General features: G+C 46.2%; 1 protein-coding gene across 2 annotated transcripts in view; it reads right to left on the bottom strand.

The window, feature by feature from the left end:
- Window positions 1-8,627: 8,627 nt before the first annotated feature.
- Vipr2 (vasoactive intestinal peptide receptor 2) overlaps window positions 8,628-26,437 on the bottom strand; it is a 70,811-nt gene continuing 53,001 nt past the window's right edge. The window contains exons 6-13 of one of the 2 annotated variants that reach the window (XM_050120870.1): window positions 23,920-24,061; window positions 17,235-17,385; window positions 16,581-16,641; window positions 15,260-15,329; window positions 14,805-14,896; window positions 11,849-11,978; window positions 11,741-11,782; window positions 8,628-10,841 (exon numbers count right to left, since the gene is read on the bottom strand). In XM_050120870.1, coding sequence (XP_049976827.1) covers window positions 10,668-10,841; window positions 11,741-11,782; window positions 11,849-11,978; window positions 14,805-14,896; window positions 15,260-15,329; window positions 16,581-16,641; window positions 17,235-17,385; window positions 23,920-24,061 — 862 coding nt within the window. In that variant the 3' untranslated portion in view covers window positions 8,628-10,667. The remainder of the gene's footprint in view (window positions 10,842-11,740; window positions 11,783-11,848; window positions 11,979-14,804; window positions 14,897-15,259; window positions 15,330-16,580; window positions 16,642-17,234; window positions 17,386-23,919; window positions 24,062-26,437) is intronic. The other variant, XM_050120871.1, reaches the window with a different exon arrangement.

Below are 26,437 nucleotides of genomic sequence, written 5' to 3'. Positions count from 1 at the left end.
GTCCCAGGCAGGGAGCTGCGTGATGGCTGAGAGACCTTGGCAGGGCAGCCATGCAGAGTTAGGTTGGATATTTATTTACTGGGTTATGGAGGGGAAAGGGAAAGGGGGGAAGGGGAGAAGGGAGAAGAGCAGAGAGTGGGGGAGAAGTGGGGAGAAGGGAGAGAGACAGAAAGGAGGGGACCCAGGCTGCAAGCTGAAGGAAGATCCACTTGCCTCAGTGGATGGGGAGGGAGTGGGCAGGGCTTGTCTCTTAAAGGGACAGGACAGAACATTACTTTCCCTTCTCTTTTGTATAATAAAAAGGTGAGAGGTTAGGCATAACAGGTTAAAGGAATTGGAACGGTGGATTCTCAAGACTGTTTCATGCTTATTTGTGGGCATCTTTTTTTGGGGGGGGAAACTTGAGAAAGCTAGGTGCTGGTCACATCCTGGGGTAGCTGGTCTCTTTGTTCATGTATGGTGTTTGTGGTATGGAAATATCTGGTGTCTCCTACACCTATTTAAGGTATTGACAGAACATAAGATAAAGTTAAGTTTAGGAAAAAAAATTTCAGACCAGGGAATTGAGAGGGATGTATCTGACCTATTTAAGGTGGACCCTTCAATTTGGCTCCCTAGAACTCACAAGAATTCTTTGGGTTTATGAAAATTTAAACAGCAGCATATTTATGTCAGAGTGACTATGACAGATATTTTTTGCATAATGAAAAGTATCTTTAAGACTATGAAATGCAGCATTTGAGAGCATGAGAGAGAATTTTGATAGTGTGCACTTGTCCTCACACCTTTATAACTTACAGGTACACAACTTAATAACTTGTATTTGTATTTTGTTGAAATCTGTTTGGTGAGGTTGTCCTTTTAAACTGACAAAACCTCTTATTTGTCAAACTGCATCAGAGATCTTTGAGAAGAATAAAATTTTACTTGAGTTATTGATTAAAAAATGACAGAGAACTTATTTGGTTGGTACCTAGAGCTACTCCTCAGGATCCTCCATGGTTGCTGAAGGTCGTATTTGCTTTTTGCTGTTTACTGCAGGGCCTGCCAGGCTCCAGAAGATCCTGTGGGCTAAGAAATCTGTAGGAAGACAAGCTTACCTTGACTTGAGCAGCTAGGCTGTCGACTCCAGCAATTCTGTCCACTGTCTGGAGATCTTCAGTTTAGATGAAAGGCAGTTTTTCCCAGTGGTCAGTGCTTGGCAACTGAAGTGAATTGCAGATGGATGTTGTTCTGTGCCCATTTGTCTTCTGTCTTTTTTGGAGGAAGTAGAATGCTGCTGCTAGGAGCCAATCTGTCTTTTTTGGTTATGAAAAGTCTTTTAATGATTAAATATTTAAATACCATATTCCCTAGATCTCTGAGCAGTTGAGGGGTGTTTACTGGGTATAGATGTTATAGTTATAGTATAGAATCTGCCTGGAGACCTAGGTCCAAGCTTGACTGCACTGGCTCTCAACAGGTAAAGTAGGGTTGGATTAAGAGACTTAAAAGTACATACCAATTTAAAACATGAAACTTATTGCTTTGTTAGTCTGGATGAGATATAATGGGTAGACAATTATAACATTTAACCGTAAACATAGGTATATTTAATTTACATTATGCACATACACACAGAGTAAACAAGAATTGGGCAAAGTGGATGCTCTTGCTGGGCCCTACCAAAGGCATGCCACTGTGTGAAACACACATGTAGCAGAGTCAACACTGGGGAACCAGGCAAGGAATACCTCAGTAAAGATGGTGGGACTTGGTCACCTGACCTGGCTTTCAGTTAAGATGGTGGTGAAGTCACCTGACCTCAGTCAAAATGGTGGTGGTCGCATGTTGTATGGAGAAGCCACATTTTTTTGAGCTACAGGAGTTTTAAACACAATAACCAGAGAGACCTAGAGGTGTGATCTGCCCAGTTGCTGAGCCACCAAACCACAAGCTGCGGGTGAGGAGCAAAAGCTGGAATTGAAAACAGCTGGCTTGCGGATCTGACTAACATAGTCAGTTTCTGTGGGATCAGCGATAGCTGTAGCAGGGATAGTATGTAAAGAAGTGGAGCCAGTGGGACACCAGCAGAGCATTCACAGGTGGGTGGCTGATAGTTTGAGGGTTTATACCATAGCTGAAAATGTGAAAACCTGCAAAACCAGCAAATGGACACCGCAAGGCCTGCAGAATAGCATCCTCTATCTACAGGCAGGGTGTTAAAGCTTGACTGCCTCTGCTCTGGGTGACTCGGACGCCAGAGGCTAGATAGAGGCTGCTCTGGGCGATGTCTCACGGTGGGGACCACTTACGAGTGGTCCAAAAGAAAAGAAAAAGGAAGAAAAAAAGAAAAATCTGTGCAGTGCTAGCATGGGAAGACCAGCCTGGTTATTCTGGCTGTGTTTTTAGCTATGGGAAGCAGCCAGAGATGAATGTCAGCAAAGGGCTCAACCGTAGCTGTGAAAGCTATAGTTGGCTGACTGGAAGGGGAAAATTCACCACCGAAGCTACTGGTGTGAGTAGAGGTTGGTGTTCAGGCAGATAGAATGCAGAACTGTTGTAAAGAAACCTGGTTCCCTAGCCCAGGGTTCCACACATTCTCAGCTGGCCCACCCACTGGTGGGACAGAATGTGGAGAGAGCCTGGACAAGTCATAAGCACCAATGTTATGGTCAAAAGTAAAACAGTGCCATTTCCCAAGTGGCCCATGGGCCATGAAGGGTAGCAGATCCCAGGTTGGGAGCCATGTGGTGGGTGAGAGTCCTCCGTGGGGCAGCCAGTCCCACAAGGAGCTGCAGGCAGCTGTGACAGGTGAGAGACAGAGACCTATTAGGCACACCATGCAGAGAAAGTGGGTATTTATTTAGTGGGTTATGGAGGGGAAAGTGGGGAAGGGGAGAAGGGAGAAGAGCAGAGAGGCACAGAGAGAGAGAGAGAGAGAGAGAGAGAGAGAGAGAGACACTCAGAGAGAGAGAGAGAGAGAGAGAAACAGAGAAAAAGAGGGGAGAAGGGAGAGAGGCAGAAGCTACCTCTTCGGGAGAGAGACAGAAAAGAGGGAACTCAGGCTGCAAGCAGAAGGAAGATCTTCTTGCCTCAGTGGATGGGGAGGGGATGGGTAGGGCTTGTCTCTTAAAGGGACAGGACAGACCACTACAATGCTCATTTCTGTAATATCCAGAAAACTGGAACAGCCTAACCATCCATCAACAGATGAGTGGAAAATGAAAATGTGGTCAAGTACACAATGGCTTACTATTAATCACCATTATATAACAAAGAATGAAATCATGAAATTTGTAGGATGGACCTAGAAATTATAACAGAGTAAAATCTTCAGGTATAAGTACACAAAATGGAGCAACTGCAGAAACCAGGAAAGTCAAGGAGACTGTCGTGGTTGGGGCTTGGGAGGGGATCTTTGATACAGGGGCTATGGAAAAATGGAGATGGGGCTCTACCTGTGGAGGGGAGAAGGGGATCAATATAGATGGAGGGAGGAGGTACAAACAACATCAATATTGTTTGATAAAACCTCTATGAAACTTGCTATTTTCTGTTTACCTAAAACCATACATAATACATGTAAGATATAAGTGTATGCATATCTATATATCTATATAGATCTACACCTTTATCCATATATATTTGTTTATAAGACAGGGTTTCCCTGTGTAACAGCCATAACTGTCCTGGAATTCACTCTGTAGACCGGGATGGCCTCAAACTCACAGAGATCCCAGTGTCAGTATTAAAGACAATGCCATCACTGCCTGGCCTTATGTATATGTCTTAAAGGAAGCTATGCCATTAGGGAACATTGCAACAGTGTTCCCCACAAAAATCATAAACTCACAAATACCACAGTATTGTGTTTGGGAATGGTTGACCATGGTTGCCCCTCTCGGAGGTAAAGCCCCATAGCTGAAGACACTGTATACTTTAGGATATAGGACTTCAATTATTTGAGCTGGATCTGACATGAAAGCCTTCTTTCTGTGCTCTATCTTTCATGGTACCAGAAAATACTATGCAAGTTGTCAAGGGAGGGGACAGTTAAGAATCCTGCCCAACTGTGACATCTAAGAACCACAAAAATGGCAGGTAGGTGGTGAAGCACACCTTTAATCCCAGCTCTTGAGCAGTGCCAGAGAAAACCTTGCAGACATGGCTAGTTGTGGTCAGGTGCTCCTCAGTCAGGATTGCCAAGACCATCCAATGAGAAACAACAGCCTCTTCAGCTTGGTGCAGGGAACACTGGGTGTCCATAGGCCAAAGAATGATGCTGGCCCTACTGAGCTTGTTGTGACCTAGAGACTTCTCTAGGATCCCCTCTAGACACAGCCTCATTCTGCATCCTGGGGCAGGGACTATTGCACAAGTTCTTGATGCACAGGCTGGCCAAAGCAACTATTGACTCTTAGTTTAAATGCAGGTTCATTAAGACCTAAAATGTGTAGGTATTTATTTTCAGAAGTAAACAAAGAGCATTCCTTTTCCTAACCATTGTTCCCTAATGCTGTGGCTCCCTTGACACTAAGGAAATTCATATGTTACAATGAGGAGAGTGAGAGAGAAGACAGGCCACAGCCCTGATTGTGCATATGGAAGTTCTGTGGGCACACACTTAACAGTATGTTTCTTGATGAACTGGGTCTTTATGTCTCTGAAAGGGAGAAGATGTCAAGCCTAGGAAGGGGAACCAGTGCCAGGAAGATGTCTATACTGTAAAGAGATGCCATGTTGGTTAGTGGTGTAGTCTGTGAGCACAACGATGAGAACCCTCTGTGTAGAATAAGCCATGATCTCCCCTTCTGCAGTTTATCTGATCAAAAGTGTCCTTCATTATATAATATCATTGCTAGGTGAGTAACTACATCATGTAATTTGTGCTGATTATTCATGGTTTACTTGGCAGAGTTAATTGCTGTGAGGAATGCAGTGGTGGAAGTCTCAGGCTTCAGGCTGAGCAAGCAGTTTCCATGCTGGTAGATGTTCCTAGGTGACACAGTATAGCAAGCTGGTACGTCTATGTATGGATGGTCCTGATCTCATTTCTGAGGGTTCAGTGGCACATTGCTGAGGGCATGTGGTTGTCAGAGGTGACACATAGGACATAGTCCTTGGAATCACCTTTTTCACGTGGGCTCCAATGCCAGAGTCTTTATTCTATATTCTCAGTAACTATTTATTCACTATTTAATAATTAAATATTAGATTATTTTCAGTTTTTAAGTATTTTTGCAATGACAATGTTTAAATTGGAATATTAAATTAGAAAAGATTTCCAGAAATAAAATTCAAAGTATATGTATACTTTGAAGTTTATTTAAAAATTTAGAGTAAATAAACTTGGGAACTAATATGTTGTATGACACAATAGATATTATATTATGATAATTTATTGTACTAAAGCCACCAAATGGTTTTTCATCATACAGTGCATAGCTTGAACTTAATGTCACTGTCACTGTGTACACATCATTTTTATGGCCATCAGAGCATCTACGTTTAATTTTTTGCATCATTTTCCTTATTCTTCTTGCCTTTGCCAGTTTTTGGTAAAATGGTTATCAACAACTCCATTCTTGGACACACGGTGGCTCTAGAGCTGCAAGACAGGTCCTCACGGTGACCAAGTCATAGGGCACATTTGCAAGATGCCCGGGTCAAGGTTTCTCCCCTGTTCTGGAATGTCAGTCACTTTTGCCTCTGTATAGGAGTTATCAGAATGAGATCTTCTAGGGAGGCCAGGGTGTCTATCAGAGGTCATGACTTGTTTCATTGGACCCAGAGTCTTGTGGAGTCTGTGTCATCCCTGATGATCTTCACTGGTTCCAGTGACTTGGTCTAGCTGCCCATACTGTCCTGTAAATGCAGCCCTGACCCACCGGGCTCCCAACAGTCTTGCTGGGTGTGGCTGCTTTGCTCCAGGGGTATTGGCATCCACAAGGATCTCATGTGTTGAATCTGGACAGGGCCGCTGAGAAGCCGGGCCTGGTTTGGGATTGAACTCCTGACACACCCACCACCCCATGCTACTCTGTAGAGTCCTGTTTGCTGTTTGGACTTGTGTCTGCTTTCTCTTTTGCCTTTGGGCCCTTAGTCCCTTGACTAACAGTATCTTGTGCTCTGCTGTTACTGAGCGTGTCTGGCAAAGCCTCTTAACCCTTTGGGTCGCTCCCATGATCGCATCTTCCTCACAGCCCCTCAGGGCCGTGTCCCCTGGACTACTGCCCCAGCCCTGCCCATCTGCTGCCTTCCTCTCTCCCTGTAGGATTCTCAGGTTCATCTCCCTGACAAAGCAGAGCCCAGGAGAGGGAGGAAGCAGACGAGGGAGTGAAGGGCCAGGGGATAATGAATTGGAGGCTCCAGGGTGAGCAGGCTCTATGACGAGTAGGTCTCAGGTACCTGAGTTCAGGATGCACGTCACCACTCTCATACACTGGACCTGGACGGACCTACTGCTCCTGTTGATGTAAGAATGTGTCCTCTGGTGTCACAGAAAGGTCTACTCTTGCAATAGAAAACCAGCATATGACAGGCTACGGCACGGGCTTTAAAGCTGAAAGGAGAGTAATTATTTTATGGCTAAAAACCTCACAGTTTACATATTTTACTTATAAGCACATTATTTCAGTCACAATAGCTAGGATTTTGAAGGGGCATTGCATTTTTGTGCTTTTTGGAGATTTTACATAAAACTTTGCATGTAAGAATATGAAAACCCCGACTTTTAAAAGGACTCTGCTCTGTAATTATCCTCCAGTGTGTTATCTTCAGCTCCAGCTGTTCAACAGAAGCAGCTTTTGAAAAAGTTCTGAACAGCCCTGGGGAGCAAGTGTCCTTCCTGCAGAAGATATTGTCTTCAGCAACCAGGTGACCACCTGCCGACAGGGGCGCTTGCTCTACTTCCCTTGTTAATTCTCCTGAGAATACAAAGGAAGGGCGTGTCCCTTTTCTTTTCATCTAAAAAGAACACATTTCTATATAAAAGATGTCCCAAATCCTTTGTATGGTCCAAGTCCGCCTGTAGCAAGCTCTGCGGGGCCTGCTGGCAGTGATGCTGACAGTGTGAAGAGCTGTGACCTCCACCAGGCTGCCTCTTCCACCTTGTCCCTGTTTCCCTGTAATGGAAGAGGGAGGCTGCCCCGCATCCAGGCGAAGGCTCTACGTTAGACCGGAATTAGAGGAGAAATCTGTAGCGATAATGCTCGGTGTCCCTTTCATTGAGAGACACGAATCTTCTAGTGAACACTGTCCAAGCAGCCTAGGAAGAAATGAAAGTACTAACTGGGCTAACTACCATGTTCATAGCACCTCTATGTGTAGCAGGGGGCAGCCTTCTGCCAATCCAGGCCCCGGGCCCCAAGCTTACCCAGCAATGAGTGCCCTCAATTCTGTGTTCCGCCAGTAGCTCATAGTGGGCAAATACTCAGGGAAACATAAATACAGTTGTTGAAAAATATTCCAGCTCTGAGCTAGACACTGGAGGATACAACTCTGAGCCTAGATACTCTGAGCACTGAGGCAGGAGAATGGAGACTTGAAAAACCAGCCTGGACTGCATAGTGAGACTTGGTCCCTGTGTCCACAAGGGAAAGATCTCTGCTCTCGCTTGCCTGAACAAGGCTGGCTAAGAACCTGTATGCAGCTTGACCTAATTTCCGTGAGTTAAAAGAGGGACGGAATTATCTCTGACATGAAAGGCCTGGGGCCAGCATCCAGTTCCCAATGGCTACCTCTGGGGTTGGCAGTCTCAGGGCGTTCCATTTTCTGTGTGACAACTGCCCCCAAATCTGAAGTTTCCTATCTCTCTTATGAAGTTCCTATCATTTGAAGCAGCTGATTAGAAATGTCTGGCTTGGTGAGAAAGGAAAGCCTGTGCCTTCTCACAGATGGAGAAGGTTCTCACTGTGGTTCCCAGCTTCCCAGCTGTCCCAGCGGACTGACTCCTGGGGGCCTATCCACAGAGCTGCCCTGCTTTGAGCACCTCATCCCAAGCATCCCTAATTAGGCAGGACAGCTGTGATCCTAGCGGGCCCTGCAGAGCCCTCTTCTCTCTTCCTGCTGCCTTCTCTGAGGAGGTTCCCCAGTTGCTCTTCTATGTTCGTGATTACATAGCAGCAGTGTGCTGAGTATGTAGCAGAAACATTTTATCTGCCTAGTGGCTAAGAGTCAGACTACAAAAGAACCCACAGATAGGCACACACATGCACAGATATATACCTGAGCACACCCACACACACACTTATGTGTGCATCCATTCACAAACACCCACCTACAAATGAGCAAACACACTTGCATATATATGTACTTTAAGTACACTAAGCACACATATAACAACTGAATGTACATCTAACACTAACACACACACACACACACACACACTTCAGTGTCCTCTGTTGACCAGGCTCAGGTTCTGTAGGGCTGAGGGAGGGGATTAAGGCTGCAGGGTAGAAATAGCCAGGTATGCTGGGCACATCCTCATGGCTGCCACTTACACATCTCGGCTACCTCAGACCCACCTTCTGACATGAATTATAGACAGCATGGTCCTGAGTCAGGGTGCTCAAGGGGTGTAGCGCACACAGCTGCGTTCTAGGACCTCACCATCACTCAAAGCAAGCTCTCACATGGAATGAAGTTAGGTTTATTGCAGTATATACACAGCTCAGTTCCACTCTGTGGTGCAGTTTGTAGATATTTCACATAGAACACAGAAGATCACATGCTGACCATGTGGTTATCACACCTCTGCTACTGGTCAGTTCCGGTGGGGACCAGTTCGTGAGCAGCCCAGCTCTTCACCAGGGAACAGCCCTAGGCCCAGCTCTGTCTGCTGTCAGCAATGCTGGGCTGTGGTGACAGTGTCCCTACACACTGGAATGCTCCATGTGTGATCAGTAACTGCTTAGTGGATGGTGACTGCTTGTGTTCACAGGTCCCGCATGTCTCTTTGGGGTCATGGCAGGGTGACCTCATCAGGTTGTTGATAGGATGCCTTCAGATATGAAAAAACTTTGCTTCTTTAGAACTGCTGTATTGAGCAGTGATAATGCAGGACGAAGCAAGGCAAGGCTCACACCAGGGCTTGTAGCACCAACCTACTGCCACTGCCAACAGCCTTTTTGGGGTACCTGACCTAGGCCATTTTCTCCCTACGACCTGTCTCTAGCCTTGCAGCCCCAGGAGGTAGCAGGTTAGTGGTGTTTTCTAGATTATCTGAGCTATCCATCCAATACAGTTGCAGTCAAGATGGGGCTTGCTAGGAGTTGATGGAACCAGAACTCCAGGGGCAGTCTTGTGGGACAGACATTCAAGCCAGAAGTCTGGCCACTGGGTCTCAGGTAGTCTCTGGATGCTCACTTCTCTGCTGTCCCAGAGCCCCATGTACCGGCTTTATTTCTAGAGAGCTGGAAAGTGGGGTCCTTTACTTTTGTGGCTTCCAGACCCTGAGACCTCTGGCTCTGCCACAGTTGTTGAGGTCATTGGCATTCATGTTGGCTGGGGTCTATATGCCACAGGAACCACAGGAAAAACACTTTGCAGCTCTTGTCCTTGGTGTGTGTTGTACATGTGCATGTTGTGTATGTGTGTTGTGTATGTGTGTACTGTGTGTGTGTTGCGTGTGTGAGTGTGTGTGGCAGGGTTACATGGACTGTGCCAGAACACCAGGTCCAGAACCTACAGCCTTTGCACTGGGCCAGGGCAGCTTTTCAGGGTCTCTGGGCACCACAGGGACAAGCATCCTCACTCTTCAGCTGCTTCTTCATCATGTCATGGGACTCCCCCAGGTCTGCCTGTCCACAGTTGCAAATAACAGGAAAAATAAGGATTATTATTGGCAAATATTGGATAGGAGAACTTGATGCCATCTTATATTTTGATAAAACAATTTTCTTTTTAAACAACTTTAAGATAATGATTTTCTTCAAAAAGAATACAGTTTTCTGTTGCCTAGAGAACACCCTGGCCTGTACGGAGAGTCACCAGGGCCTTCATCCTGATGGGCGAGCCTGGAATCCAGAGCTGCTCACCCCTTGTAGGAAGCAGTAAATGCTAAGTGATCAGGAAGATGTGAGCTCCTGGCGTGGCCACTGAACTATAAATATGGTCCCTGACTTATCTTTTGGTCACTACCAAGTGGTCCAGGGAGTAGCAAGGGTATGACTGTCCAGATGCAGAGGCCCATCCCACAGGACAGGACTCAAGGCCATGGGGACCAGGAAGCTTCTAGGACTTCTAGGATGAGAAGGCTGCTCTCAACTGATTTCTGTCGTCTGTCATGAATTGAGGAGAAATTTCACAGACATCCACGGGCATGCACTGGGTGCCACTGGATGGTGATGCTCAGCTGGTTCTGGACCCGGTTTCCCTGACAAGTAGGGAACCAGAAACTTCTTCCTTGTCTTCTTCAGAGGTACCAGGCTCCAGTTTTGATGTTCAGGGCCACTTGGCTTTCTTTGAAAGTAGATCTGCCTATGTGGCCAAGCCATATTATGAAGAGGATGGCTTAAAGGCTGGAGTTTGATGATAATAATTAGTGTTTCAGTCGAGTTACACATGAGGGTCAGAGTAAGGACTGGGGCTGACCCAGTAAGGCATCAGACACTGGGCAGCAGAGGAAGTCATCAGACACATGTGTCAAACCCAGCAGCATCGTCAGTTCCATTGGAGGGACGCAGCTAAATGACCGAGGTCTCTGTCTGTAGGAAGGACTGGGTGCGGGAGCCACGGTGTATCTGTAGGGCACTTTCTGAGCCATTCCGGGACATGGACCAACTATGCAGCCGGTAGTCCCTGCTTCCAGGTTGGGTCAGACACAGGCTTCGCCACCTTCTTTTCAATTCACACTGTACCTAGGGAGGAGGGTGTTAATGAAGGGTCAGCTTGGAATGCAGGAACTCATGTATCCTCTAAAAAGACAGCATGGATTCACCCACTAGACAGCAAACAGCTGGTATGGCTTTAGAACTCTTCTCTGTAGTCACAGGGTGGGTGCTCTGGCCCACCCCCATTCCTTAGAAAGGTGTTGGGTAAGTGAGGAGATGCAGGAAGAGCAGAGAGCTATAGGACATGGGCCCAGGTTTGTTGAGTATGAGTGGCCGACTCCAGGAGGATATGGTGATGCAGCAAGGGGTTGGAAGGACAGGGGTGCACAGAAAAGGGTGCCTTACAGGTATTGGGGATTCTGATGTAGTATGGGGGTATGTCTTGCCTCAGCACAACCCCATGGCTCCTGTAGGACCTTCATCAACATCTTTCCCCTTTAAAGACTCCAAGTGAAGAAAGTGTATTGGAAGGGGACATGGATGTTGGCTTTGTAAAAGCCTTCCTTAGTGACTAGAAGAAGGAGCTGGTCATCAGGTGAGGGCCACACAGGGAGAGTTAGCAATACCTAGGGTAGGTAGATTCTGGGAACTGAAGGGTGAATGGAAGGGATGGTTACATAAGGAGAACCAGGCTCTGCCTTTGTCTTGGGACAAAGTGATGCATCTCTCAATGAGACCCAGCCCTTCCCACCAACACCATAACTTCTTGGACTCAGTGTGTGTTGAAGATAATAAGATGCTGACCATAAAGGGGACATTGGTGGAGGACAGAGGCTAAATTTTGCTGGAAGGGGTGAAAGCCTTCCTAAGTGGGGCTTTGGGGACAGCACGTTTGGCTTTTTGTGTGAGGCAGAGCTGGGCAGAGGTAAGTGATGAAGCCACTCCTGACCCCATCAGTGCTCAGGTCCAGTTGACAAAGGACTTACCTCACTGTTCAGGAAGCAGTATAGCACTGCTACCACCAGGCCCTGCAAAGAGACAGAGTGTCAGAGATGCCCGCAGTTTTCAGTGCCCACAGCGCTTCCCGCACTTACCTGAAAGGAACCAACACAGAGCTCAAACAGGATCTGGTACGTGGAAGAGATGCCAATGGGGAAGGCAGCAAACACCATGTAATGGACACCAAAGAGTGGGATTAGCAGCAGGGTGGACTTGGCAAGCCTCCTGTAGAAGGAGAAGAGCATGATGCTTTGTGATTCTCACTTCTCCCACTCTGGACCATGGGAACTGTCCGAGGCTGACGTGGTCGGGGAAGAGGTGCATAACACTTCTTGTACCCAGTGAACCCTTCTCTTTGCTCATTTGGGTAGAATTTGCAAATGTCGTTATGTAAATTTACTAATGAAGAACAGGTTCTTACAGGGTGTGTTGTGTGTCTCTCAGCTTTCAGGGGACTTATTGTCCTTTGTCACCAGTGGGCCACAGTAGTCTTGAACAGGTAAATTCTGGTAGGGCTGGGCTATTGTTCAGTGACAAAGCCTACTATGAGCAGGACCCTGGATTCCATTCTTAGCACTGGGAGGGGCATTCAAGAGGCATCCCTCCAACACACAGGGGTCCTCCTTTACTGATATAGGACCAGACAAAATGGATCAGATTTTTCCTAGCAGCTGAATTATCTCAGCCAAAGTCTCCCAGACTTCTGCACTGGAACCATGTGGAGGTCTTATCATAACTCAGGCCTCATCAGCATTCTGGAACAGGGAACAGCAGGGAAACAGCCTAAAAATCTGCTTTCTGCCCAGTTCCTAGTGACTTTGAGAAGCACTGCTCTGTGCCTATGACATGTGAGGCTTGCTGGTCTCATCGTGTCCCACCAGCCCCACACTAGGGACCAGGTGTCTAGCTTAACATCTCCAGGTGCCTCCAAGTGCGCAGGAGGGAGTGTACAGCTATGTGGGAGCCCTCTCCTGGTTGCTGAGGCTCACCAAGCACACAGTCCATCTCCTCCTGATTCAGCTAGGGGACACAGGAGACTCCTCCTGCTCCCTGTCCCTCTTGCTCCTCTCACCACTTCCAAACACAGGGGGAAAAGAAATTTGCTCTAACTTATTTTAAAGGTATCTTCTTCAAGTTCACATGGAACAGGGTATTTGGATTAATCTTAGACCAACTTGACACAAGCTAGGGTTATCTGAAAGAATGAAGCCTCAATTGAGAAAATGCCTCCATAAGATCCATCTGTACAGGATTTTCTTAGTTAGTGATCGATGGAGGAGGGCCCAGCTCATTGTGGATGGGACCACTCCCAGGATCCTGGTTCTGGGTTCTAGAAGAAAGCAGTCTGGACAATCCCTGAGAACAAGCCAGGAAGCAGCACCTCTCCATGGCTTCTGCATCAGCTCCTGCCTCCAGGATCCTGCCCTGTTCGAGTTCGTGTCCTGACTTCTTTCAGTGATGAAATGAAGTGTAATTTGGAAGTGTAAATAGAAGAAGCTCCTATCCAACTTGCTTTTTGGTCATGCTGTTTCATCTTAGCAATAGTAACCCTAACTAAGACACAGGGTGTGCAAGCTCTAGAAGTGTGTTCCCTATTTTATAACCTGCAGAAGTCTGGTCCTTTCTGTGAGGGTCACGGATGCAAGTGGTAGGTGTCTCTACCACAGACATTACTGCCTTGTAAATGTGCACTCTCAAGGATCTGTGCCCAAGTCCTCCAGCATCAGCGTGGAGGCTCACTAGGCTCCTGAGCACTATTCCTTTAGCTGAGGTTATCAGGAAGCTGCTAGGTCCTGACATTTGCATGGCCTATCTACTCCTCTGTCCCTAGGGAGGTGCTGTGGGAGAGAAAGGCCTTTAGTCCTTCTTTGCTACAACCCAAGGGGCGAAGCACAACCCTCTGCAGCCCTTCTCATCACCCTGGAAAGCACAGACTTCATTACCCCATATAATTCTGTTTCCAAAATAAAAGCATCCATCTCAAGACCTTCTTAACAAACACTCCCCAGAAACCCAGAGAAAAGGTCAGCACAGACACTAAACAAGATTTGCTGAAAGACCAAATTCAATTGAAGGGCGGCTAAGAATGCCCACCCTACTTTTCAAGGCTGCAGGGGGATGCATGAGGCCCAGCATGAGGCACCATGTGGACAGCCTGCACTGTGTTATGTGTAGACCATTTCTTCCACAAATAGAAACTCATTCCTTGTATTTTGTGCACAGCATGGCACAACTGAATCTGAAATGCCCACCTAATCATTTCTTGATTCTTCTGTGCTAGGCACTGAATGTCTCTCAAGGATTAATTTAATTGTCTCTCAAACCTAACAACAGGCCCCATTCCATTTTCAAGGGAGGAGAGAGAACATAGGGAAGGTCCACACTGTGGCTCAGCACCCACATGGATGCTGCTTTTTTAAATTTTTATTTATTTATTTTTTGGGTGGGAAGGAACCTGGGTGCAGGCGTTAAGTTCCATCTGCCTGGGAGCGGGTGACTTGGCCAGGGATATGTAACTCTTAACCAGTTCAGCTGCATCTGAGCCTGGACTCCCGAGTCTTTTCTTTGTGAATGACAGGTAATGTATGGATTCCTTGGATAATCATAAATAAGCTGGAGACATTCCTGACCTCTGCCTTGTGTCCTTCACATGAGACATAACTTTTAATATAATTGCTAAGGCAGGGCCAGGCACAAGGTGCCAGCAATGGCTGTGTGACTCAGCCCCAGAGTCTGGGAGGGAAGACAGATTATATGAAGAATAATGTGTGGTCAAAGGGAATGACAAGCTGTGGCAATGGAGAAGGACACACATGTAAGGAACACCTCATTACAAAGCTCTAGCATGCTGTCAAACACGGGAGAAGATTCCCATTTTCATTTTTAGCACTGTCATCACATCAGCATGGCATCTTGGTTCCTCTGAGTGCTGGGATGGCAGACGTTGGTGTCAGTGCGAGCTGTGCCTTAGACCTTCTGTAGTTGAGCACTGGCTTCTGTTCGCTACATGCTTTGATGTATATTTTTCATGCTGTACCAGAGGATACTCACTTGTACTGTGATTGATCATTGCCACCGACATCTGGGGAGGTTAGCTTCTGAAGTAAGATCCTTATAATACTGATGAAGAGGACAAAATTGACCTGCACAGAGACCACAAAGGATGACTTGATCTGTGGGTGACTTCAATCTTATCCCTTACCACCCACATACAGGATTTGATGACTATCTACCACAGGCACTATACCTGCCCACTGCACCAAAGAAGACCTCATGTAGGCATTGAGGACACTACTGCATAAAACTGTGGTTATCTGAGATGCATGACAGACTGTTATGACCTCCTGCAGGCCTAGATTCTGCTCGTCTCTCCTCAGAGCCCACCCTTCCCCGGGAACTGCCCTGGAAGTGATGGGACCCAGTGAAGTATGGCGGTTGCACTCTCTGCACAGTGTGGGTGCATAGCAGAAGAGCAGGGCCGAGCTTCTCCGGGGGAAGCTACTTACTACAATAGAAATTAGGATGGGCATCCGAATGACCCACCAGGGGATGCTCTGGTCGTTTGTGTCCCAACAGCTGTTAGAGAGAAAGAAACTGGTGTCACAGCGAATCGACCTACAAACCAAGGAGAGCCGGCCAGCTGAGGACTGACCTCTCACATGGGGCTTGCAGAGCCAACCTTCCCCCTTTCATCTCATCTGTCAATCAGACTCGGACACCCAGTCACCTCCAATTAGATCTAACTGTTGTGCGTGTAGAGTGAAGCAGCTTTCCCCAGTGAGCCGACCTGACAGTCTGCTAATGGGGAGGTGGGCCGACATGTAGCTCCAGGATTGCCATGTCTCAAAGCTGTGATTTTTAACACAAGGCACAGACGCTCACTTCACCTGATGTCCTAAGGCTTTTCTCTGTTCTGAAAATGTATTTCTCCCCAGTTGTTTGTATCTGTGTTGAAAGGAAAAATTAAAAATATGCCTTGAACGTGGCTGAAGCGGGCCTGATTTCCACTAAGGTTTATCTCCAGCAGAAGCATGACTATGTAAGGCTTCCTGCTTTGGTATCTACAGCCCACAGTGGATGTTAGCTGTTCCAGCAAGGGCAGAGTTCCACAGCCATGGGCCCTAGACTGGCAATGTGTTATGGGCAGCTGATCTGGCTCATCCTACAGGAACCCACAAAACATAGAGCCCGCAGCTAACACTGCCTGTGTTGTCAGTCCTGCTTGCCCAAGGGTGACTGGGCCAGCTAACACAACTGCGGAAACATCTCTGGGGTGGGGGAAAGTCACAGGCTAAAGAAATGGATTGGTTTAGGCCATCCACTCATAGAGTGTGGTATGTCCTTCAGCGCACAATTGATACCTTGGGGTCTTTTGTGGGATACATTTAGGCTAGGAATGCATGTGTCACTGGACTCAGAAGTTCTCAAAGGAGAGCCACTCACAGAGGCCATGTGGGCAGCTACGCAGCCTGATCTCAATGTTTTTCATTGTTGTTGTTTTTTTTTTCCAGAAAACCTTCTTGTACCCGCTTGACACAATATCACTCATTCTGCCTGGTTTGTCCCAATTCCAGCTGAACTGCAGGCCTGGCTTGATCCTCACCTTGATCCTGGCTTGATCATGTGGATCATCTTCCAAATACCGAAACGTGTAGTGAGTGTTGTCCATGACCACCCACATGCCTGTTTTCTATTCACAGAGTGCTAACTGCTGCCTAGAAATGCCTTGACTGGCTCAAAGTGTTTCCTATCTCTAATTGTGTTTCTTTAGTTTCCAGATAGTCAACCGGCACTGGGAGGCCTTGTTTCACAGCACACAGCACTCACCCTGTGTCTTCTAACGAGAGGCGGGTTGCTGTCCATGCGCCTATACACACACTGGGGATGCCTGTGGAGAGACCCCATCAGATCGGCTCAGTCTCGTTAATGAGGAGCAGCACCCCTACAAATCTGGTACTCTTCTCAAGAGTCAGAACTCCAAAAAAGAATCTGCAACCCAAGGGCTATATGGAAGCGCTTGCTTAATGCTTTTGTCAATATGCGAAGGTTTATTCTTACACCTTATTAGGCAGCAAAGATAACTATGTTTGAAAGTTGAGGATCTGAACAGGTCTGAAACCTGTCTACTGAAGACAGTGGGCAGGTAAGAGGGAGACATGCTCACGGGTCCCATGACGCCCCCAAGCCACACAGGCTTCCTTCTCTTCCCTGCTCTGGGAAGAGCTGGGCTCCTGCCAGCAGGTAGATGTGTCATCAGCCTGCTCCTCTCTGATCTCATTGTCGATATGAGCTGACTGGGAAAAGGGATAGGAACAGGAGCTCAGTTTCAGTTAAAAAGGGGGTGTGAATGGAGGTAGAATGGACCCCCCCAGTGTCTCCAAGGCAACCACTTAGTATACCCCCTGGAAGTCTGAGCAGAGGCCTATGAGCTTCATTAACCAAATGAGATGGGAATCAGGATGGGGAGTATGAAACCCTTACCCCATCCAATCAGAAGGTAGGCCAGGAAGCACCTGCTGGGAGGAAGGATGGCCACCAGGAGGGTGTGCAGGTAGAGCCCCTCCACCAGAAGCCAGTAGAAGTTAGCCATGATACAGTACTGGAAGAACACCAGGCTGAGTTTGCAGCCGACCTGGAACCAGAGACAGCGAGAGAATGTGCCAGTCGGTAAAAATAGTTATGGTAGGCAGGGCTACTCTCTGTTTGGATAACTTGTAAAGCAAAGCCACAGTGCTGACTTGAAGGGATGTTGTTAATTTCTTGTCCTGGCAGAGGCAAAAAATGTGTTATACTGAGGCAGAGGCCGTTATATATACAATGCCAGGGACCATCTGCTGGGAGCCTCTAACTCTGAGGAAGAAGTAGAGGCAGTGAGTTCCCGCGAGCCAGTGACTGGCCACCTTCCTAGATACCAGGCTCAGACATACCTCCTCCTACTTGGTCCTCCTTCCTGCTGTGTTGTTACTGCTGGTCCCTCGGACATGCCCTTACCTCAGTTCTTCCTTCACTGCCCTTTCAAGAGGCTAACTATCTCTAGGACATGCAGTGGAGGAGAGCACTTGCTGGCTGAAGTGATGAGTGGAATGTTTGTCTTAGGGTTTCTATTGCTGTGATAAAACACCGTGACCAAAAGTGGTTCAAGGAGGAAGGGGTTTATTTTGTCTTACAACTCTCAAGTCATATTTCATCCCTGAGAGAAGTCAGGGCAGGAGCTCAAGTCAGGAACCTGGAGGCAGGAGTTCAGGCAGAAGCCAGGAAGAGTGCTGCTTACTGGCTTGCTCCTCATGGAGCTGGACCAGTACACATCAATCATCAATCATCAATCAAGAAAATGACCACAGGCCAGGTATTCCACTTGCCAAGCGACTCTAGCTTGTGCCAAGTTGACATAAAGCTAGTGAGAAGAATGCTATGCACACTTGAGGTGTGTACGGGGAAGGGCCAGGACACCTGGAGGCTGTCAGTGGCTGGATGCTGGGGAAAGGGTCACCTCTGGCCAGTGAATCTGCAGCTTCCTGACCCAACTTCCACATCTGAACAAAGTATCAACACTAGAAAAGGTTGACAGACTGTGGTCATTTTCTTAATAGATAACAGGACTGTGGGCCATAGCTAGGTTCCTAGACTTAAAAAAATGACAACCTTTAATTTAATATGCCATCTCTTACCCCAATGAAGACCATTTTAAAACTCCTAGGAAAAAAAGTTCATTTGCATATTTCTCTTGTTTTACTCTATTTCCAACTCTAACTAATTCTTTTTTTTTTTTTTTTGGTTTTTCGAGACAGGGTTTCTCTGCGGCTTTGGAGCCTGTCCTGGAACTAGCTCTTGTAGACCAGGCTGGTCTCGAACTCACAGAGATCCGCCTGCCTCTGCCTCCTGAGTGCTAGGATTAAAGGCATGCGCCACCAACGCCCGGCTTCTAATTAATTCTTTTACAATCTTTTCACATATATGTGTGTGATGTAGCCATACCCACCCACACACAGATGCTGATTTGTGCTCACCCATATGAGTGAGCACAATATACCACATATATGAGTACATTTCACATGCATTTGAATACATACCCATTCTATACATGAAATACATCCAGCCTGCATATACCTATCCCTAATACAAGACTCTCAAACACATGCATTTCTGCTTATCATAGATATTCATCTTTCTAGATACATAGACGAGAATGGAGTTGAAAGTGATATCCTTTTTTTCTTTTTAGAAGCAGCAATTTTCTATTTGCTTATGAAATTGAAATCCCTGTTTATATGAAGGGAGTGCAAAGGCTGAAATATACTGATTATGTATTTACACCATACACAGGGCGGATGCACTTACAGGAAATATGGAAGCCTTACCAGATGGCCATGAGGGGCTTGACCTCAACACGCTGAACCTTACCCATGCCTCAGCCTGTCCCACAATACTATAGTCTTCTGTTTGCTGCCCCCTTTTTCTCCAAATGGAAGTAAGGTACAGAAAAACTTCCATTTCTAGGAGTAACCAGAGACTTCTTACTGTTCATCTTCACCACCAGTGAGATTCCAGCAGGTTCTGCTCCTATTGTGGGATCCTGAGCACAAATGTCACAACCACCCAGCCATGAAAATGAAAAACAAAGATCTACAGTTTTATATCTGGTTATGATTCATTGGGATAGTGGGTGAAACAAATTGAAAATCATCGAGAATCTGGTAGGTGATGACATTTTAAATGTATCTTGCTTTTTGACATTTGATAAAGCCTATCCTACCTTAACACACAAAATGAGTAAATTACAAGTGTATTAAAGACATAAATGAACAAAATTGAAAATAAATATTTCTAAATCAGAATAGGAAGCCTGAAAGCCAAACATAAACATAATGCTAAAAGGCTAGAAGACAATTTTGAGCTTATAGCTTACAAAAATACTGAAAACTTCTAGGAAGCAAAATACCACTAAAATGCAATTGACAAATGGTGGCTCTGAAAATGCATTTGCAACAGAAACATAAAAGGCTCATTTCAGTAAACAACGATAATAGGCAAACTTGTCAAGGAAAGATAACACCATTTTTGGTGGTAGGGGCTGTCTGAGAGAATCCCAGGAAGGCTGCTCTTGGCAGTGTCTTTGAAAGAAATACTGGGCACCAAGGAGAGAACATCATGTCATAGCTCTCCTGGTGCATTTTAAAAACCAATCAATTAATTTGCTTACAATTTGAAATGAATCTGCCTTTGTAATTTGTAAGTTGGTGGTTTGAAAGAAATGGCTCCCAAAGGGAGTGTGTGGTTTGGTTGGAGGAGGTATGACCTTTTTGAATATATTACTGCGGGGGTGGGCTTTGAGGTATCCTATGCTCAAGATATTCCTATTCTCTTCTGATCAAGACGTTGATGTGGGAAGTCCTTCTGTATATGTGTTGCTTTTGTTGGTTAATGATCAAAGAAGCTACTTCAGCCTGTGATAGGGCAGAGTAGAGGTAGGTGGGAAAACTAAACTGAATGCTGGGAGAAAGAAGGTGGAGTCAATGAGAAACCATGGAGCTGCTACAGGAGACATATGCAGGAGATAGATGCCATATAGAACCTTACTGGTAGACCACAACCATGTGGCAATACAGAGATTAATAGAAATGGGTTAATTTAAGATATAAGAGCTAGCTAGTATATACTTAAGCTATTGGCCAAGCAGTATTGCAAATAATATTGTTTCTGTGCGGTTATTTCAGGTCTAGGTGACCGGAAACAAATGAGCAGCTTCTACCTACAAGCTGTAGCCAGGCCCATGTCTGCCTGCATCCTACCACACTCCCAGCCACCATGCTTCCTACCATGATGATAATGGACTGTAAGCTGCCACCTCAGTTAAATACTTTCTTTATATGAGTTGCTGTGGTCATGGTGTCTCTTCACAGCAATAGGTACCTTACTAAGACAGTAAGGTACTAGCCCCCAGATGATGGTATGAGGAAGTGTTTTGCTTGGTAATGAGGATGTGATTTAGAAGACAGTTCTTTATCTATGACCCTTATGAGATACCGATGGGTAGTGCTTTGGTTCTGGATTTTGGCTTCCAGAACAGTAAGCAAGTGTCTGGGTTATCATGACTGTCCAGGCTGCTGAGATTCTCTGAGCTGCCTGCTCCACTTCACCTGTGAGTTGTACCTCACAGAAAGACATTGGTGTGTGGAAGAGTATGCCTGGAGAGACAACAGACACATGCAAAACCAAGACCGTGTCTGTGCTGGGGAGCCAGTCAGATGAATTGTGCTGTACCTTATGGTGGCTATAACATGATCTAGATGGCAGAGAACAGGGCACAGCTGACTTGAGGGCATCTATGTAAGAGAAGGCACAGAAGTGTGCTTGTGACCATTCCATGTTCTTATTAAACCATGTTCTTACCTCCTTCCCTTTGCTCATTGCTAACTAATGTGATCTGTGAGGACCACAGGCCTGAGTGACAGGGGTCTTCTGACTTCACCTTCCACAACACTAGCCACTGAACCACATAACACTGGAGTACATGGGGGTCTGCTGCTGCCCTGCTAGGTCAGTGCAAGGATAGCAGGGAAGAATTAAGAGGGCCAGGCAAATCAATAGCGGGCTCCTGAGAGATCGAAGCTCTGTCTGGGAGCCTCTGCTTGTGTAATAGACATGTGCATATTCATGTGTCTGGGGTGCATGTGTATAAGTGCACAAAATATACTTGTGATGCATGTACACATGCGTTTGGACATCTTGTACATGTCTATATCTTCACACATTTTTGTAAATGTGTTCAGGCACAGGTTTTGTATTTGCTCGACATGTATGTGGGTAATATCCCTCACTGTTTTCTTCTCATTTCCTACCTTCTGGGTCTTCTGACGCCAGCTATGTGGGGTGAGGATCTCTAGCCAGGATTCCAGCCTGGATCACTGCTCTGCTCTCTCCTCATTGCCACAGAACCTGTCTGTCCAGGTGGCTGTCTGGGTCTTGCTGTAGTGTTTACAGCTGTGGCTTATCCACTCCCCTCATCCAGGCAGGCAGGACTCGGGCTGAGCTTAGGCTTCTTAGGATCTGCAGACCCCAAAAGAAACCTGCTCTGCTCTCATGATAAACTGTTTAGCTGCATGCAAACTGCCCAGAAGTGGAGGAGCCTGTGCAGCCTTCAACCACATGGAAGAGCTAGCTGTTCTGCCAGCCTCCCCTGGCCAGGAAGAGGTCTCTTCATGCATGGACTGGTTCTGCTGCCTGGAAAAAGCAATTTGTCACATCGTGGGGAGCATTCCTGGTGGGTTGCTTTGGAGAATAATGTTGATTTAGCAAAGTACAGCCAGGAATAAAATGGAAAAAAAATGAAACTGGAAAGAAAATTGTTTCCTATTGCTCATTCTGCAATCTGACTCTATTTTGCTAATATGTTCAGTACTTTATCATTCTTTAGACAGCCCTGTCTTTTCCCTCCGTTCTTCCCTCCATGCTGTGCTTTGCCTTCCTTCTTTGTCCTCCTGTCTGTCTCCTCTTGGTAGGAATCCCAGGGCCATGGGGTATTGGGCACAGCTGGATACTCTGCTCCCCGGAGAAAAGCTCAGGAAACAGACAGGAGGAACCTGTCCCCATCTTCAACTTTCATTCAGCCCTTGGCACTGGCCTGAGGATGCTAGTGTCAGGGCTTGGGTGAGTATCAGGCATTCAGGCTGACTCCTCAGTACTTTGGGGAAAGTGCAAGATTTCCTCAACCCGGGCTCATCTTTTGTGATGCAGGTAAATCCTGGTTCATCAAGCACTTACAAACAGGACAGGGAAGCAGAGCAGCGCTAGAAGAAACTCAACACTGCCACGGGAGGTGGAGAGGGCAGAGCAGGGTGGTGCCACTGCCACTGCTTTACCCCTTCCCACTTCGGGGGTGCCTGCCACCTTTTCTCTGCCCCTCCTCAAGGAGAGTTCAGGCTTTTGGGGTCTCAGCATCAAGGTAGAGTTGAGCTTAGGTGCTTCAGAAGAGTAGGTATTGGGTTATCTCTGGGGATCAATTTCTTTTTTAAAAAAGTTTTATTCAATTAACACTTTTTACTTATTTTACATACAGTTTCCCCTCCCTCCTCTTCTCCTGTTCCCTCCCCATACCTCCCATCTACCTCCTTTCCCATCCACTTCCCCTTAATCTCCATTCAGAAAGGGGCTAAGGAATGAAAGCTGCCCAGAGCGGCTCTGAGCATTGCAGTGAGGGGATTCGCAACATCTTGGTGTTTACCACTGGAACACAGGTAGCAAGACAAAAGCTTCAGAGACAGCAAGGTATGCCTGGGGGCAGACTTTTCCAGGTGGTGCATTCTGTTTTTGGTTTGCTATTATAACATATTCTTTTTTACAGCCCACTCTGTATCATGAGCCTGAAGAACACACTTTAGGAAGATGGTAATATGGCTATACAACTACAAGGCACTTTGCTGTGTCAAAAGTAAACTAATTAACATCTGTTGAGGATCAAAGGGTGTTATCTGATGTGTCTACTTGCAGGCAGCAGTGGGAAGCAGTTGAGTGTCCTGTCTCTTTAAGTTACTGAGGCCACGAATTAGGAATAACACACCAGATTTCCAAACGTGGAGCCTTACATGCTAGCAGAGAAAAGCCTGGGAATACTTGATTGCAGGAAGCTCTCAAATACCTGTCCAATTGAATAGGTAGCAAATTACCATGACTAACGCCACAATCAAAGCCAAGACAGAATGGCCTGGCATGGGAGAGAGACCCCGCCATACTGCAGACGCCATCATCAGCATGGTCCGTTCTTGTATGAAAGATGTAGATTGAGTGCGTTCCCCTGGCACTGTCCAGGTTTATACCACATGGGCCTATTTCTCCAGAAAATGAGTAATATTTCTGATCCCTTAGCATTTGGGTAATTAGGACAAGTGTACCTCATCTACAAAAGGACTTGTTACCTGTTACTGCACTCATCTCAGTAACGGTCACCAGGGCCTGCTGCCCTTGAGTTCCCCAGCCCCCACAGTGGCTAGATACCACCCAGAATTCTTGTGGGCCTTCCTGGTCTTGGTTGCAGACACAGGACTGAAGCCATTCCTTTCTGCCTTGCTCAGGCTGGAGAAGGGCTAGGCCACTGCTGTCCCTTAGAGAGGAAAGCGCTTGGCAGGCACTAGGGTCTGCCCTGTACACATGGCTCTTAGGGAAGTCTTACCCAGGAGGCTGCCTGGTCGTGGCAGCGCAGTGTACCTGAGCTGGAATAGAGCACGCTGTCCTTGACCAGCACTGAGATGGCTCTCAGCATGAAGGAGAGGAACAGATTCAGGTGGATGTAGTTCCTGGTGCAGTGCAGCTTCCTGAAGAGGGAGAAGACAGACACTCATGTTTGTCATCTAGGGTCTGTTCATGAAGTTTCATACAATTTGTTTAACTGCAATGATCACAGTATACTTTTTGTTTCCAGGTTTGCATCATGGTAAGCTATTTTTGCTCATGAACTCTCCTTTTTGTCCAGATTATTTCCTTAGTTGGAGTTCAAAAGCTTCACAGGAGCTGCCTTGAGCCTGCAGCCAAGTGTACTCCGTCCCCCTATGGTTCGGGAACACAGGCTAGATAGCTAAGTGTGGCTGTCTCATTATCGCTCCTCTTCTGGTGGACCTTGTGGTCTTTCTGTCTGATGTTCCTGCTTTGAGGCAGAGCTGCAGCCACGACTCTAACTATTCCTCAGATGATACTTGGCTTTCAAGGCTTCAACTCTGATGTGTTAAGTAGGGAACTGCCTTCTGCAAAATTTGACTTTCTCCTCTTTATATTGACACAAAGGATGGTTCACCCCGTGCACAGGGTTCCGTCTTGGGTTAGGATCTGCAGTTCGTCTCCTGGTTACACAACAACTCGTCCCATTCTTGACTGTCCTTTGACAGAAGCTTGCTGTTGGCTGAGGGCACAGGCGATGCTTTCCCATTGACCCCTATTTCTGGTCACACAGGCGGTGACCTACCATTTGTCTCTCTCATGTCCCTGGCATGCTCTGACTGATCAGCCAGAACTACCAGAACAAATGAGACTGAAATATGGCCAATGGGGGCTGATTCCAAGTTTTGTGTAATTTAATTAATCTAGAGTTAAAAACAAAAGTATCATGGCCTGCCTTTTCTTTGCACACTGTGTCCTGGTCATGGCAGAGCTGGCCTTCACTTTAACAGATGCGTCATATATGTATCTACTGGTGTGTGTGCACCATGGAGTGTCAGCTGTATGGGACCTCTAGTATTACACACACGAGAGACACTCCTGTAGCAGAGGTTAATACATTAATTCTGTTGGAGGTTTTTCTTTTCTATGTACAAATGGAACAAAACTGGACAAGGCTATGTCACAAATTTCATGAACAGCAGATGCTGTTTTCTGTGTGGTAGAGGAAGATGAAGAAACTTTCGTTGGGTTAAAATGTTGAATTAAAAAGGTACATAGATTTTTTAAAAAATTGTTGAATTTAACAAGAACTTTCCAAAAGTTAGTCACCTGAAATCAGAATTAAAATTCCAACAAAGGAGGCCAGTGAAAACAGTGAACTAGGGGCTTCTGTCCAACCCTTCCAGGAAACCCTGAAAATCTGGCAAAACTACTCATATCAGTCCTGTTGTAACTCTGGAAAATACTCAGAGTTGACAGCTATGTGATCTCCCACCCCAGGTAAGCACACTGGAGGTCAGCCTTGCCTTGTCCTACGGCACATGCTCAGTTTGGTGCTTTCCTGGAGACAGTGGCTGGTGGTCTCTGTGTGGTCTCAGCAATCACTACAAATACAAGACACTGGTCTTTCTTTCTTTCTTTCTTTCTTTCTTTCTTTCTTTCTTTCTTTCTTTCTTTCTTTCTTTCTTTCTCTTTTTACTTTTAAGTTCATTGAACAACTGGTGCAACCTTCCAGAACCCATTCAAACAGAGAAGTAGCTATCATGAAAGCCAGATAGATCTGGCAGCTGCCTAAGGCCAACATTAACAGTTGAGGCAAATGACAGACATTCTGGAGCCTAAGAAGAGAGGCTAGGGAGTGAGGTCCTTTGGAAAACTAGGATTTTGAAAACCTGTCATATATACAGAGGACTTTATAATCCAGCATGCATGCTCCAGACAGGTCATATGTTCCCAAAAAGCTTTCACCTCAGGTGATCTTTAGATTTAGCATAAGCAAAAAGTGAAATTAAGGCAGCATTGTAAACAGCCTGGTCAAGTATTAAAGGAGTGTTTCCAACACAGCCAGACTCCCCAGATGGGAAATACATCTTCTTTTCTTCCTATTTTCTCCCTTCGTCTGTGGATGTCTGATAATACCTCTATCACTAAGTAATTGACTGATAGATAATGGTGCTTAGGTTTCAGAGACCAAAAGGGCCAGCACAAACTCTACAATAGAAAAGTTTAGAAAAATCACTAAATAAATAATTACAAGCTGAGCCTGGAGGCATAGAGCTGTAGTACCAGCTACACAGAGGCATGAGACATGAAGGTTGCAAATTAAAGACTTGCCTGGGACCAAGAAGGACTTTAAGGACAATCTAAGCACTGCACGGAGACTCTGTCTCAAAATAAAAAGTAAATGCAAGGGTTGAGTTATACCTCTGTGGTATACTGCTTGTTTGGCATTTGAAAGGCTTTGAATTCAATCTCAAGTACCACAAAAACTGATAAAATAAAATAAATAATATAGAAACACCTTCAACTCCTAACAA

The sequence above is a fragment of the Alexandromys fortis genome, unplaced genomic scaffold, assembly GCF_014885135.2.
Source record: "Alexandromys fortis isolate MF-2015 unplaced genomic scaffold, M_Fortis_MF-2015_v1.1 scaffold_182, whole genome shotgun sequence".
NCBI lineage: Eukaryota > Metazoa > Chordata > Mammalia > Rodentia > Cricetidae > Alexandromys > Alexandromys fortis.
Note: the sequence above shows the minus strand (reverse complement) of the source record. Positions and strands in the feature narration are given on the sequence as shown.